Source organism: Salarias fasciatus, chromosome 14, assembly GCF_902148845.1.
Source record: "Salarias fasciatus chromosome 14, fSalaFa1.1, whole genome shotgun sequence".
NCBI classification, from domain to species: Eukaryota; Metazoa; Chordata; class Actinopteri; order Blenniiformes; family Blenniidae; genus Salarias; species Salarias fasciatus.
The window spans coordinates 14001281-14012692 of record NC_043758.1 but is presented as its reverse complement, the minus strand read 5'-3'; the positions used below and the strand labels follow the sequence as shown (position 1 = coordinate 14012692).

The following is an 11412-nucleotide window of genomic DNA, read 5'->3' as shown; positions in this document are numbered from 1 at the left end:
TAGGTAAGCAAACTTTATTTAGAAAGTGCGTTTCACATATAAAATTACAGTGCAGTACAGAAAAAAGGAAAAAAACACAAATATATGTTACATATTATTTTTCACTGGTGAGATGTTTAAATAAATAAAATAAAATGAAATACATTTGGATAAGATCGCTCTTTTGTATTACTTCTTTGGTGTGACACTGCTGTAGACACTAAACACAAACGTGCCATTGTTTCCTTTTTTTACTTGTGACCTGTTTGGGAAAAAAAAAGATCGTGCACGCGCCTGTTTCCTTATTTACGTACTGAAGAGACACGCGCGCCAACATGACGTTACCGTGATGTCACGTGACACGTGGCGATGACACGTAATGCCACGCGTGCGCGCTACTGATTCCGTGTGTAAGGAACTGTGGCGAGGAGACACCAGGTCACGTGAGTCCCTGGCTTTCGGTCATATGATCCACGGTGTTCCTGCCGCCTCTCTCCTCCTGTCTCCCCGCACAAACACGGGAACATGGCGGAGATCGAGGAGCAGCAGAGCCTGCTGGGAGCGGAGGAGCAGCAGGAGGAGGACGCGGCTCCTCGAGGAGGCGGCAGACCCCTGGCCGCCATCTGCGACCCCAGCCGTCTCCCGCACCGGGTGGTCGTGCTGTGCTTCATGTGCTTCCTGGGATTCGGTGAGCGGCTCAGAAAACATCCTGGCGTGTTGTTGTTGGAGGGACTTTATTGAAACAAATTAAAGTCGAGCTAGGTGTTTGTTGTAAGTTGTTGTTCACGTGTTGTTAAGTGCTGTCCTGCTTGGTAACAATCAATACTCCGCGTGTTTACTTCCAGGAAGCTACTTCTGTTATGACAACCCAGCTGCTCTCCAGACTCAAGTCATCCAGGTGATTCAGGCAGCACTGCTTCACATTCATCCCAGGATCACTTCAGGGTGTGCAGCATGGAGGAAGCAGCATTGCAGCGTGGCACCATTGGGAAAGGGCTTTGCACCCTGAAGCTCAAATCAATCTCATATATGTGTGATTTGTCCACAAATCCATGTTTTCACAATTTTCATTCAAACATAAATGTGAAAAAAAACCATGCTTTATGTGTTTTAGAATGTGCACACTACTAATTCTTGGTTCACCTATAACAGCACAAGAAGTGGCTTGTTTCATAAATGCTGCAGATCTCTGCCTAAGTGGATTATTCTCACACACCATGCTGTGTTTCTCCTACCAGGACATGAACCTGAACACTGCAAAGTTCATGCAGCTGTATGCCTGGTACTCCTGGCCCAACGTGTTTCTCTGCTTCTTTGGGGGATTTCTGCTGGACAGGGTCTTTGGGATCAGGTAGCTCAAATATGGAGGTCAATAGGTTGTGTAAGTGTTGCGCAATTCGTTGCAGATCACATTTGTTTACCACTGCTCTCATTCCAGACTGGGAACCATCCTCTTTTCCCTTTTTGTCTGTGTTGGACAGGTGGGTTTATGATGATCTGTGCATCTTAAACAGAATGAATGCCAGGTTTATTTAGTGTAATGTATTTTAGATTATGTGAGTTGTTTTTGGTTTTTTTTTTAACTTTTTCATCTACTCAGATCATATTTGCCGCTGGAGCTTTGGCGAACCAGTTTTGGGTGATGGAAATGGGGCGTTTTGTATTTGGGTAAGAAAATGTTTTTCATCATCTTACGTACTTGTTTTTTAACTTACAAAAAAGTTTCAATGAAGAAGACATCAATCAGTACAACTTCCCCCCAACGTTTCAGATATCCCCGACTAACGGAGCCCTCCAGTCTCCTCATTTATAGAACACAACACTCAATCATCTAATATCTGATGCCTGAGTTACTTAACAGAACTAAAAATAAGAAGGCTGCCCATGGTCCTGTTATTGGTTCACTGCTTTTACTTTTTTCCACCACTTTGACTCAGCTTAAACGTTCTTTCCATTTTTGTTTCCTCTTTGAGCAGCATTGGAGGAGAGTCCCTGGCTGTGGCCCAAAACACGTATGCAGTCAACTGGTTCAAAGGGAAAGAACTCAACCTGGTGTTTGGCCTTCAGCTGAGCATGGCTCGCCTGGTTAGTACGCTGCTAATGGTACATGAAGTTACGCATGCTTAAAAACAAAAAAAGGTGCTTTTATTATTTCTAACACTACACTGCATTCACTCAACATTCACATTGTTTCACTTTTTCCACTTTTTGTTATGGTGCAGCCTTATTTTGAAATGGACTACATTCATTTTTATTTATTATTTATTTAATTTATGAAGCTCAAACTGGAGCTCAGGTTCCTCCTGTTTCCACTGTAATCGCAGTCCACCTGTGTTAACTGGCAATCAGTTCATTCTTTGGCATGAATGTGATTCACTGTGTTTATAGGAATCCAAACACTGCTCATCACGGTTCAATGCCATCCCCCACAGTGAAGCATGGTGGAGGAAGCATCATGTTGTGGGGATGCTTTTCAGAGCAGGAACTGAGAGACTCGTCAGGATAGAGCGATAGATGAATACACCCAATTAAAGCTAAAAATGGAAATTACTGTATTTTGGGGCATGAGAACTGGCCACAAGTAGACTAGCCGAGCTTGTTGTACCTTATTCAAAATGACTTGAGATTGAAAATGTTGCCAAATCATTGAGTAAAGAGTGTGCATGTGATAGCTTGGTTTTTCATCTCTCTGCAATTCTTCAAAACAAAAAAAAACAAAAATCAGAAAATAAGTTGATTTAATCCATTTTGGAATAAGACTGGAATGAGACTAAATCAGCTTCCATTTATAAGAGTAAAATCATACTTCAAGTGCGCTCCCTCCTCTCTGCTTCTCTCAAGGGCAGCACGGTGAACATGAACATCATGGGCTGGGTCTACAGCAGAGTTATGGACGCCACTGGCTCCCCGGGACACACGACACTGGGCGCATCGCTCATGATAGGTAAATATTACACGCTTATGAATTCACATCTTGCTTCCCTTGAAAAGGAAAAGGAAAAAGACACTTCAAATTGGCTCCTGTGACATATTAAGATTCTGGTTACTAGCGCTACATCTCTGGCTGTGCTGAGGATACCGGATCCTCTCTGTGTAACTAATGATCTCAGATAACACAGGCAGGGACAGAGAGAAGTGGTTTAGAGAACTAAAAGTGCTTCTTGCTGCCTCAGATGAATCACTAGAGTTGGAAGCGATGTCGGTTCTTGTAATTTTCTCCCTCAGCTACTTTTTTAGTGATGTGAAAGGGCCTCCACTTTTTTTTTTTTTGCACACCTTGCACTTGTGCGCTTTCTTTTATGGTCAGTCTTCACCGCTGCTGTAAGTTAAACTCTAATCTGATAGCCCGAGAATCACATGAGCATTAAGAGCAGCACTCAGAGTGCATTTTGGTGTACACTCCATGATTATCTTTCACTAAAAGCAAAACAAAATGATTCTGTGGACTCATTGGTATTCAGCTTGACATTTCTTATTCACTTTACTCTTCCTAGCTGCTGTAACCTGCCTGTTCTCGCTGTTCTGTGCCGTTGTGCTGGGATTTCTTGATAAACGAGCTGAGAGGATTCTCCAGAAGGAGGAAGGAAAAACTGGTAATGTTCTCTAACTTATCAGGATATTTTTTTTTCCCCTAGTTTCCTTCCCAGTTTTACATTATGCCGTAAACGGTCACTGGTTTCTCTTTCCTGGGAGAGTGTCTTCAAATGACAACAGACTCCTCTGTATTGGTTTACAGTTTACATACAAAGCGACGCGTCTGTCTTTGTGTTTCACTGCAGGTGAAGTGATCCAGCTGACAGATGTGAAGAATTTTCCCCTCTCTCTGTGGCTGATCTTCATCATTTGTGTGGGCTACTACGTCGCCGTTTTCCCTTTCATTGGACTGGGACAGTGAGTATCGTATTCATTTTCCATGCAAACATGTTGAACAAAACATCAAATTTGACTTTAATAGCTAATGTAATATGGTTGAATTATGGCTTTTTTGTAAGATCTACTGCTGGATGTAGCCTGTCTGAGACGCAGAAATGAGACAGCATTTCAAATGAATCTTTTGTGTGTGGTTTTGTCAGAAAAGCTTAAAAAAGCTTGTTTTTTATTTTGTTATACACATAGTTGTAACTTAATCGGTGCATATGTAAGGTACTTTTTTAAAGACATACAAATATACAGTTGGCAGCAGAACGAATGGATCATGCTGCATCTGTTTCATAACACTTTGAATTCGTAGCAAATATTTATTTTGACTGTACAAAACAGTAATAAGTATTTGTATCGTTTCCCCGCAGCTATGTTCCTCAAAAGCAGTTATTTCCTTGAAACCCTTTTCTTCAGAATAAAAAAGCATTTACCCATGTGTGCTACTTGAAAAACAGCACCAGTTGTTTATGTTTCGTGCCTGAAAAGAATATCACTATTGTTATTTAACCCCGATTGAAGCAGTCGACCTAAACAAAAAGCTTTGGGAGCTCGTTGGATTGCATGGTACGAATCGAGCGGAGAAACCTCCTCTAAATTAGTACATCGCCGCAGTGTGAACACGTCTAACCTCGCAGCATTGTGCTCTGATGGGAGCGAGGGAGGGGAAGCCATCAATGGAAAAGAGGCTTGACAAATGGATTTGAAAAACAATCGCAGCTAACGCAACCTGTATTTCTTTCACTCAGAGGCACTCTGAAATCACTTAGCAACTGGCAGGTTTTTCACAGGTCACGGCTTACAGAGCGAATGGTTTTCATGCTAATGTGTACATTAAAGCAATGTATGGAACAGTGGGAGTTTCCTAGCTGCAGGACTGAACTCAATTTTCTGTCATTGTATCGGCATCGGCATAAAGGCTCCGTCACACGTCGTAGCATGACCCGCTGTGTTTTATTTCCATTTTCCAGGGTGTTCTTCATTGAGAAATTCAACTTCTCCCCGGCCCAGGCCAGAGCTGTCAACAGGTAACTCGGGTCAGGCTTCAATGGGCTGCTGAGACCGGCTTACCTCCCGGCTGTGGCGCTGTGATGATTGGCTGTAGCTGTATGCTTTCTGCTGGGGTGCATGGATTTTTTTTTTCCTACCACCACAGATCACTTCCATAGCTGAGTGCCTTGAAACGGTTTATATGTATATATTTAACCAAGATTGTGTCTCGTTGCTCCATTTTTCACTCAATATCTCATACGACCGAAAGACACTTGGGTTTTGTTGGATCTTGATAAAGGATAAATCCAGACAAACGTTTCTCTTCCCATGTGTATTGATTAGTGTGGATGATTTGTTATTGAAAATATTTGTCATAATGAGGCGCCTTTTTTCACATTGACCTTTCTTGCCTTTTTTTTTTTTTGTCTTTTGCAGCATTGTGTACATCATCTCAGCCCCTGCATCTCCTCTTCTGGGCTTTATGGTTGATAAGACTGGCAGAAATGTGATCTGGGTAATAATCGCCGTGGTGGCGACGCTCGCCGCTCACATGATGCTGGCCTTCACCTTCTGGAATCCGTGGATCGCCATGGTAATGCCTCTGGCGGCCAGAGCAGTGCACGTCGCGTTAATTAACCGCGTTCTGAGCAAATGTCGCGTATTTTGTGGCGCGGTTCACCTGTTAGACGGCGGAGCCGCCAGCCGCAACGTTTGTGGAGGCTCGGTGGAAGAACAAAGTGAATTTCAAGTTATTATTGACTTTTTGTCCGGCGTACCCATTGATTTGCTGTGCAGCCACCTTGTTTTAATCTGGAGCATGCTTCCAGGATTTCTTGGTAGGGGTAATAGAAGTTTCTATGTAAAAGAAATTAAAAAATTGATTGTAAGATTGATTTCTGTTTAACTGAAGAGTAACGTGTTGGGAAGACGCCTGCATCAGTACCAGTTCATATGCATTCTTGAGCGCTGTTTTCTGTTGCATTTTGCTCAAACTGCTTCAGATCTTTTTGTACAAAGATTAACTATTTATTTACAACTGAAAATAATAAAAATATAAACTCAGGAAATCTCCTCAGTTGGCCAAACATAGATCGGAGGCTGTTCTTACTTGTGGTGTAATTACCCTGAAGTGTGAGAAACATTCAGAAGTTTGCGCTCTGGTCTTGTTGGCTTAGTGTTGAATCAAATTTTCAACATGAGACCAATAGATTTAAACAAAATACGTGCGCAGCAGCCGAGAAGTGCATTCTCCCACATGCCTTCTTCCACAACAGCACTGTGTGCCGGGCTGCATGCAGAACAATGCATGTTGGATTGATTTTGTTAGAACTCATTGGCACCACATGAAATGTGTGAAGTAGTTAAAACAGCTGCAGGAATTCAATCTTTATGCACTTAAGTTACAAAAAGCTCTGTGCATACAGCGCTTCTGAGGTCTGTTTCATCCTGCGTCTGGTCTGCTTACAGCACGCTGGTCTAGACTCGGTGTGAAGCGCTTTGAGTTCTGCTGTAGCAGTGTGGAAAGCGCTATACAAGTCTAGAACATTTACCGTGTGTGTGTGTGTGTGTGTGTGTTTTGTTTTCCAGTCGCTCCTCGGTGTGTCGTACTCTCTCCTGGCCTGTGCGCTGTGGCCCATGGTTGCCTTTGTAGTTCCGGACCATCAGCTGGGAACCGCCTATGGCTTGTATGTACCAGTGAACGATGAAACACCTGAACACGTGTTTTTCCTGCTTGGTTTCATTTCGCCTAACATCATTTAGTTGCATTATTTCCTTCATGCTGACATGCCTGTTTCTGGTCCACCAGCATGCAGTCCATCCAGAACCTGGGACTTGCGCTCATCGCCATGGCAGCAGGAGCCATCCTGGATACCAGAGGATACCTGTTTTTAGAAGTCTTTTTCTGTGCCTGCATCTGCAGTCAGTCTTCCTTTTTTTTTGATCCATGTGTAGTGTCAGATTCTTTCATACTGTTGAATGAGTCTTAAAGCTTTTTTTTTTTTTTTTTCCTCTTTCTTTCTTGCAGTTGCATTGATGGCAGTGGTGGCGCTGTACTTTGTGGATTATCTCAAAGGTACGAGTAGACTGGAGCCTTGATCTCAGCCGGCGCTCCACTTCTCCCACTCCTCACAGCCTTCCCCATATTCATCGTCTGAGACTTTTTCCTCAAGCTTTTCTTTTTTGTTTTTTTTGTTTTTTTTTTTTAAATCCACACATATCGTTTCACTATTCTCACTCTTTAGCACTCTCCTCTCTTTACCATCACCCCCCCTGACCTCCCCCTCTGCCTCTCCTCCTCCAGGAGGACATTTGAACCAGTCGGCCGGAGCCAGAGCTCGACTGCAGAAAGAATCCACTCCAGACGCCGAGTGAGTAGCTTTGACCCTTCTCCCTCCATTTCAGCTTTTTCCATCCACTTATCCAAATGGATGTTTTTCTCAGAGATATGTTGAAGAACTTACTCTTATAATCAAGTGGCCTCACTGTCTTGTGCGTAAGAAGGCCTGAGAGCTCAGCGATGGCTCTCCCACTAAGATATTCTGCATGTATCTTTTGCTGAACGTTGCAGGGAGTTTAATAAGCTTCAGCTGAATTTGTTACAGCATAAATCAACTTAAATCTTATTATTTTTATTCGTTGAGCATGATTTTCAATTTGCTGAATAAGGTCTATGTCAAAAAATGGAGTCATCAAATGAAGCTTTTCTACATTTGTTCTTCACAGTCGGTGCGCAGTCGTGTTGGTGAGCTGTTTATTTACTGAGCTAGGAAACATGGGAGTGTTTTACAGGGATTGTACTTTTTTTTTTTTTTTTTTTGAGCGACTTGTTCAGGGTGTAATCTGTGATGATTCATGGTCTGATTCATCCAGTAATAATTTACAGCAATAATTAATTCATATTTGAAGTACCTCGGTCTGAGGAGCCCAACAAGGTTCATACTTGGCTTTGCAGACAAATTTTTTTTCATAAGGAGACTTTTCCAGTTCCTCTTGCGCCTCCATCAGTGCGTCGTCCTCTCGGCAGCATTATAACGTCGCCCCCTCCCGCAGTGAGACCAGCACCCGTTCGTTGTGCGGAGTCAGTTGTTCAGAAGAAAGGCGCCTGTTGAAACGGAAGGTTTGAACAAAGCTGGAATAACTTCCTTTTTCACCCCTGTCTTTTTCTCACACCTCTGGGTGAAATGGAGTCACAGCCAAGACACTCACGACACGTAATTAAATTTTCTTACAGGAAGTCGACACACACGTGCAGAAACTTAACAAGCAGTGTTTTGCACTTAAATCTAAAACTAGATCTTACATAAATATATGGTGTTAACATATTACAAATTGTGGCAGTGACTGTTTACTGAAAGGAAATTCATGTTTAAATTTCACAGCTCATGAGCATAACTGGCAGATGAAAATGAAAAGAACAGATGGAATTAGTTTCATTTTTTCCCTTATTTTCCCAACTGCACATTATTGGAACGAGGCCTGTTTTTTACAATGAGAAAAAAAATTATGCTTTTCTTGTCATCTGAGCTGTGGGTTTTTTGTATTTTAGCTCACCAACCAACTTGTGTGTGTTAACACACTACATTTTTATGGTTTATTTTACATTAAGAGAGCAGGCCTTTCTTCACCTGGGGATCAGTACTAGTTTTGGTTCTCTTCCCTTTTTTTTTTGGTTTTAACATGACATTGGTTCACGCTGGGCTGTGAATGAGGTGAATTCTGTTTCTGTTGTCTATTTCTTAATTCCTCATTAGTCACATTTCACTCATCCCAGATTGACTGATGTTGCTCTGTTTTCTCATATTTTCCAGATGATGAAGAGAGAGCGCTCATGGATCTGGGCCTCACAGCTACCAAGGCTGCACCGTCCAACCAGAAGCTGTCGGTGTGCCGCCAGGGGGGGCGGGGCTGTGGACCGGACTCCGCCCACTGAAGTCATCCGTGGCTCCTCACGCTGGAAGCGGCTGTGTGGCTTTGACAGCTGTGTCACCCTGTTTGAGCAGCTGATCACATCCATACCAAGTCACATTTTAGTGGCTCAGATTTACTGAGCGCAGTCGGATTAAAGGAAGACGTTTATTCAGGGAGAGAGAAAGATGCTTAGATGGCTAAAAAAGTTTTTAAAGCCATTTTAAGTTATTTTAATTGTTCATCAAAAGATGAGGCTTTTAACTCATGGACAGGTGCCTGTTATTGCTATTAAATAGTTATAACTTTTATTATATATGAGTCCAACTGGGAAGGGTCTCTCTATTAATCCAGTTGTTTTTATAGGAGTATTTCAAAGACTGAGTCTGTTTTGATCTTGATTTTTATGGGACTGATTTTCCACGTTTCTCAGCAGAACTTTGAGGCTCGTGTATGTAAATAACTGTCGGCATTGACAATAACCTCCTCTTTTTGCACTCTCCTCATGCACAGTGAGTCTATATTCAGTTTTAATCATTTTGACTTTATTGGGATTGTTTCATCCCCTAATTTTGTAATCTGCTCTTTGCTCCTTTTTCCAATTCATGAGCTTTTCTGCCACATCATGAACTTAGACACTACTCAAAAAAAAAAAAAACAAAGATGGAAGAGTATTAATGCATTTAACTTTTTATAAACTTCTCCTCTAATGGGACCCTTTTAAATATTAATTCCTGTACAGGGATTATGTTGTGCTCATTTTTCAAGCTCAGGTAATTAATTTGTTGCAGACGCAACCTCACACTTATATTTGCTTCATCTGATCAGTACGACTAATCGGCAGTTTGCTCTGATTATGCGGTGCTGGTGAGTAACATGATCATACGTTTGGCTTGGCTGTGTTGATGTCGGGGTTACAGACTGTGGATGATTAACATTCACTACCTCAGTAGGGAAAATAAGTCCCAGTCCATATTTTTCCAACACGTGTAAAGAAAGAAGGTTACTGAAGTTGAAGCGTTGGAGTTGCACATTTTCTAACAACCACTGTCCCAGACAGAGACATGGTGATTTCTTCAGCTGTCACCCATTTGCACTTGCTGCATTGATGCAGTGCAGCTATTGCTTGAGAATGTTTGTGTTGATTCATCGAAATGCTTTTAATGTGTGTACAATATTTTACGAAATTGTAGACAATATACAGATGAATGCAGAAAAGAAAGGAAAAAAAACTTGTTTCTGGGATTACCCCAAATCATTTTGTAAAGCCAAATCTGGTTTGATATCTGGAGAGAAAAAAAGAAAACATGTAATAAACAAGTCTTTTTGTACAAAAAAACAAAACAAATTGAGTTCTGTTTTTTTGTTCTTTTTTTTTAACTTGGGCAATATTATTCCAAATACGACTGGCGGTAAGTTATCTTCTCTCTCCTTTGCAGCAGACGGCGTGATTAATCCTATTGATTATATTTGCATAATTGTGCTCTTGTCGGACACAGAGATATTCAGTCAGCAACATCATTATTTCTGCAGGATTAAACTGTGGCGCAGTAGACTGACGTCGTCCGAGTTCGATAGACTGGCACCCATGTCTGCTTTTGGCTTACGCAACCGCTACCTCTCCAGGCTGGGCACGCAGGTACGCACCAGAGAGGCACAAATCCACTGGAATCATGAATCAGACAGGGTTCATGCAGAAATGTGTTCATTAAAACATTGTCTGTTATACATCTGGTTCCCTCATTAGCCTCCTTTTAGAATGAGGCTTTTGCTGCTTCAGTGCTGTTACTTGGTCCAAAGTGTCCCCCTCCCTTCTTTTTTTTTTTTTTTTTTATTTAATCCATCTTGTCCTGTCTGCCTCAGCTCCCAGACCACTGCTCTCCACATCTGTCATCGCTTGCCCACAGGAGTATTTTGAAATGACGTCCTTCATTCAGCCGCCTGCTCCTCCAACACTTCAATTCTGTTTCTGTGGAAAAAAAACATGTACTAAATAAAATACGATGTCTACAAATCGTACTCTTTTTGTTGAGTGATGTTTTTTTTTTTCTTCAGCCTAAAGGTGTTTTTAACCTTCACACATAATGAGTCTTTTGGGTTATTACCTCCATATGTTAATTTCTTGTTGAATTGCTTTTTTGTTTATGAAGTGTTTTTGTAGAGAGGCGGTCCTGTTGGTCTGTGTGAAATTCCACTCGTGCTTTTTGGTGAATGGATGCAGTTTGAAGACTTGATCCTCTTCAAACAACAGAGGGCACCCATTCCCCCGACTTCTCAAATGCCATGATGTCTGAGTTTTCACTAATTGTTCTTCAGTTCCAGTCCTGGCATTTTTATTTCTCATGTTTTCTTTGCTGTCAGGGTTTTATGTTACAACAAGCTACTAGAACTTGTTGCAGTATGTAAAAATGAAACATAAATGGGGAAGTGTTTGCCCTGCTGAATGTTGAATTATATCAAATCTATCAAATCCACTTTCCTGACGTCTGATTAAATTAGTGAATGCATGTTGCACACAGTGAGGGGTGTTGACTTGTTTGCAGCTCCTCGGTGACGTGACTCACTGAAGCCTGTAGTAGAAGTAATTATCTGATGAATGGGCTCTATTCTCCAGAC

At 41.8% G+C, this 11412-nt stretch overlaps 1 protein-coding gene across 2 annotated transcripts; it reads left to right on the top strand.

The window, feature by feature from the left end:
• The first annotated feature begins 422 nt into the window (after positions 1-422).
• Positions 423-10756, top strand: mfsd1 (major facilitator superfamily domain containing 1). 2 transcript variants are annotated; one of them, XM_030109328.1, is made up of 17 exons: positions 423-667; positions 825-877; positions 1218-1330; positions 1418-1460; positions 1580-1647; positions 1956-2064; positions 2821-2923; positions 3474-3572; positions 3759-3870; positions 4869-4925; positions 5326-5482; positions 6478-6575; positions 6698-6810; positions 6917-6964; positions 7193-7259; positions 10330-10435; positions 10660-10756. In XM_030109328.1, exons 1-17 carry the CDS (start codon positions 505-507, stop codon positions 10717-10719), a joined length of 1569 nt encoding a protein of 522 aa, XP_029965188.1. In that variant the 5' UTR covers positions 423-504; the 3' UTR covers positions 10720-10756. The 2 variants fall into 2 exon arrangements, with proteins under 2 accessions (XP_029965188.1, XP_029965187.1); XM_030109327.1 differs by lacking the exons at positions 10330-10435; positions 10660-10756 and adding an exon at positions 8700-9465.
• The last annotated feature ends 656 nt before the right edge of the window (positions 10757-11412 follow it).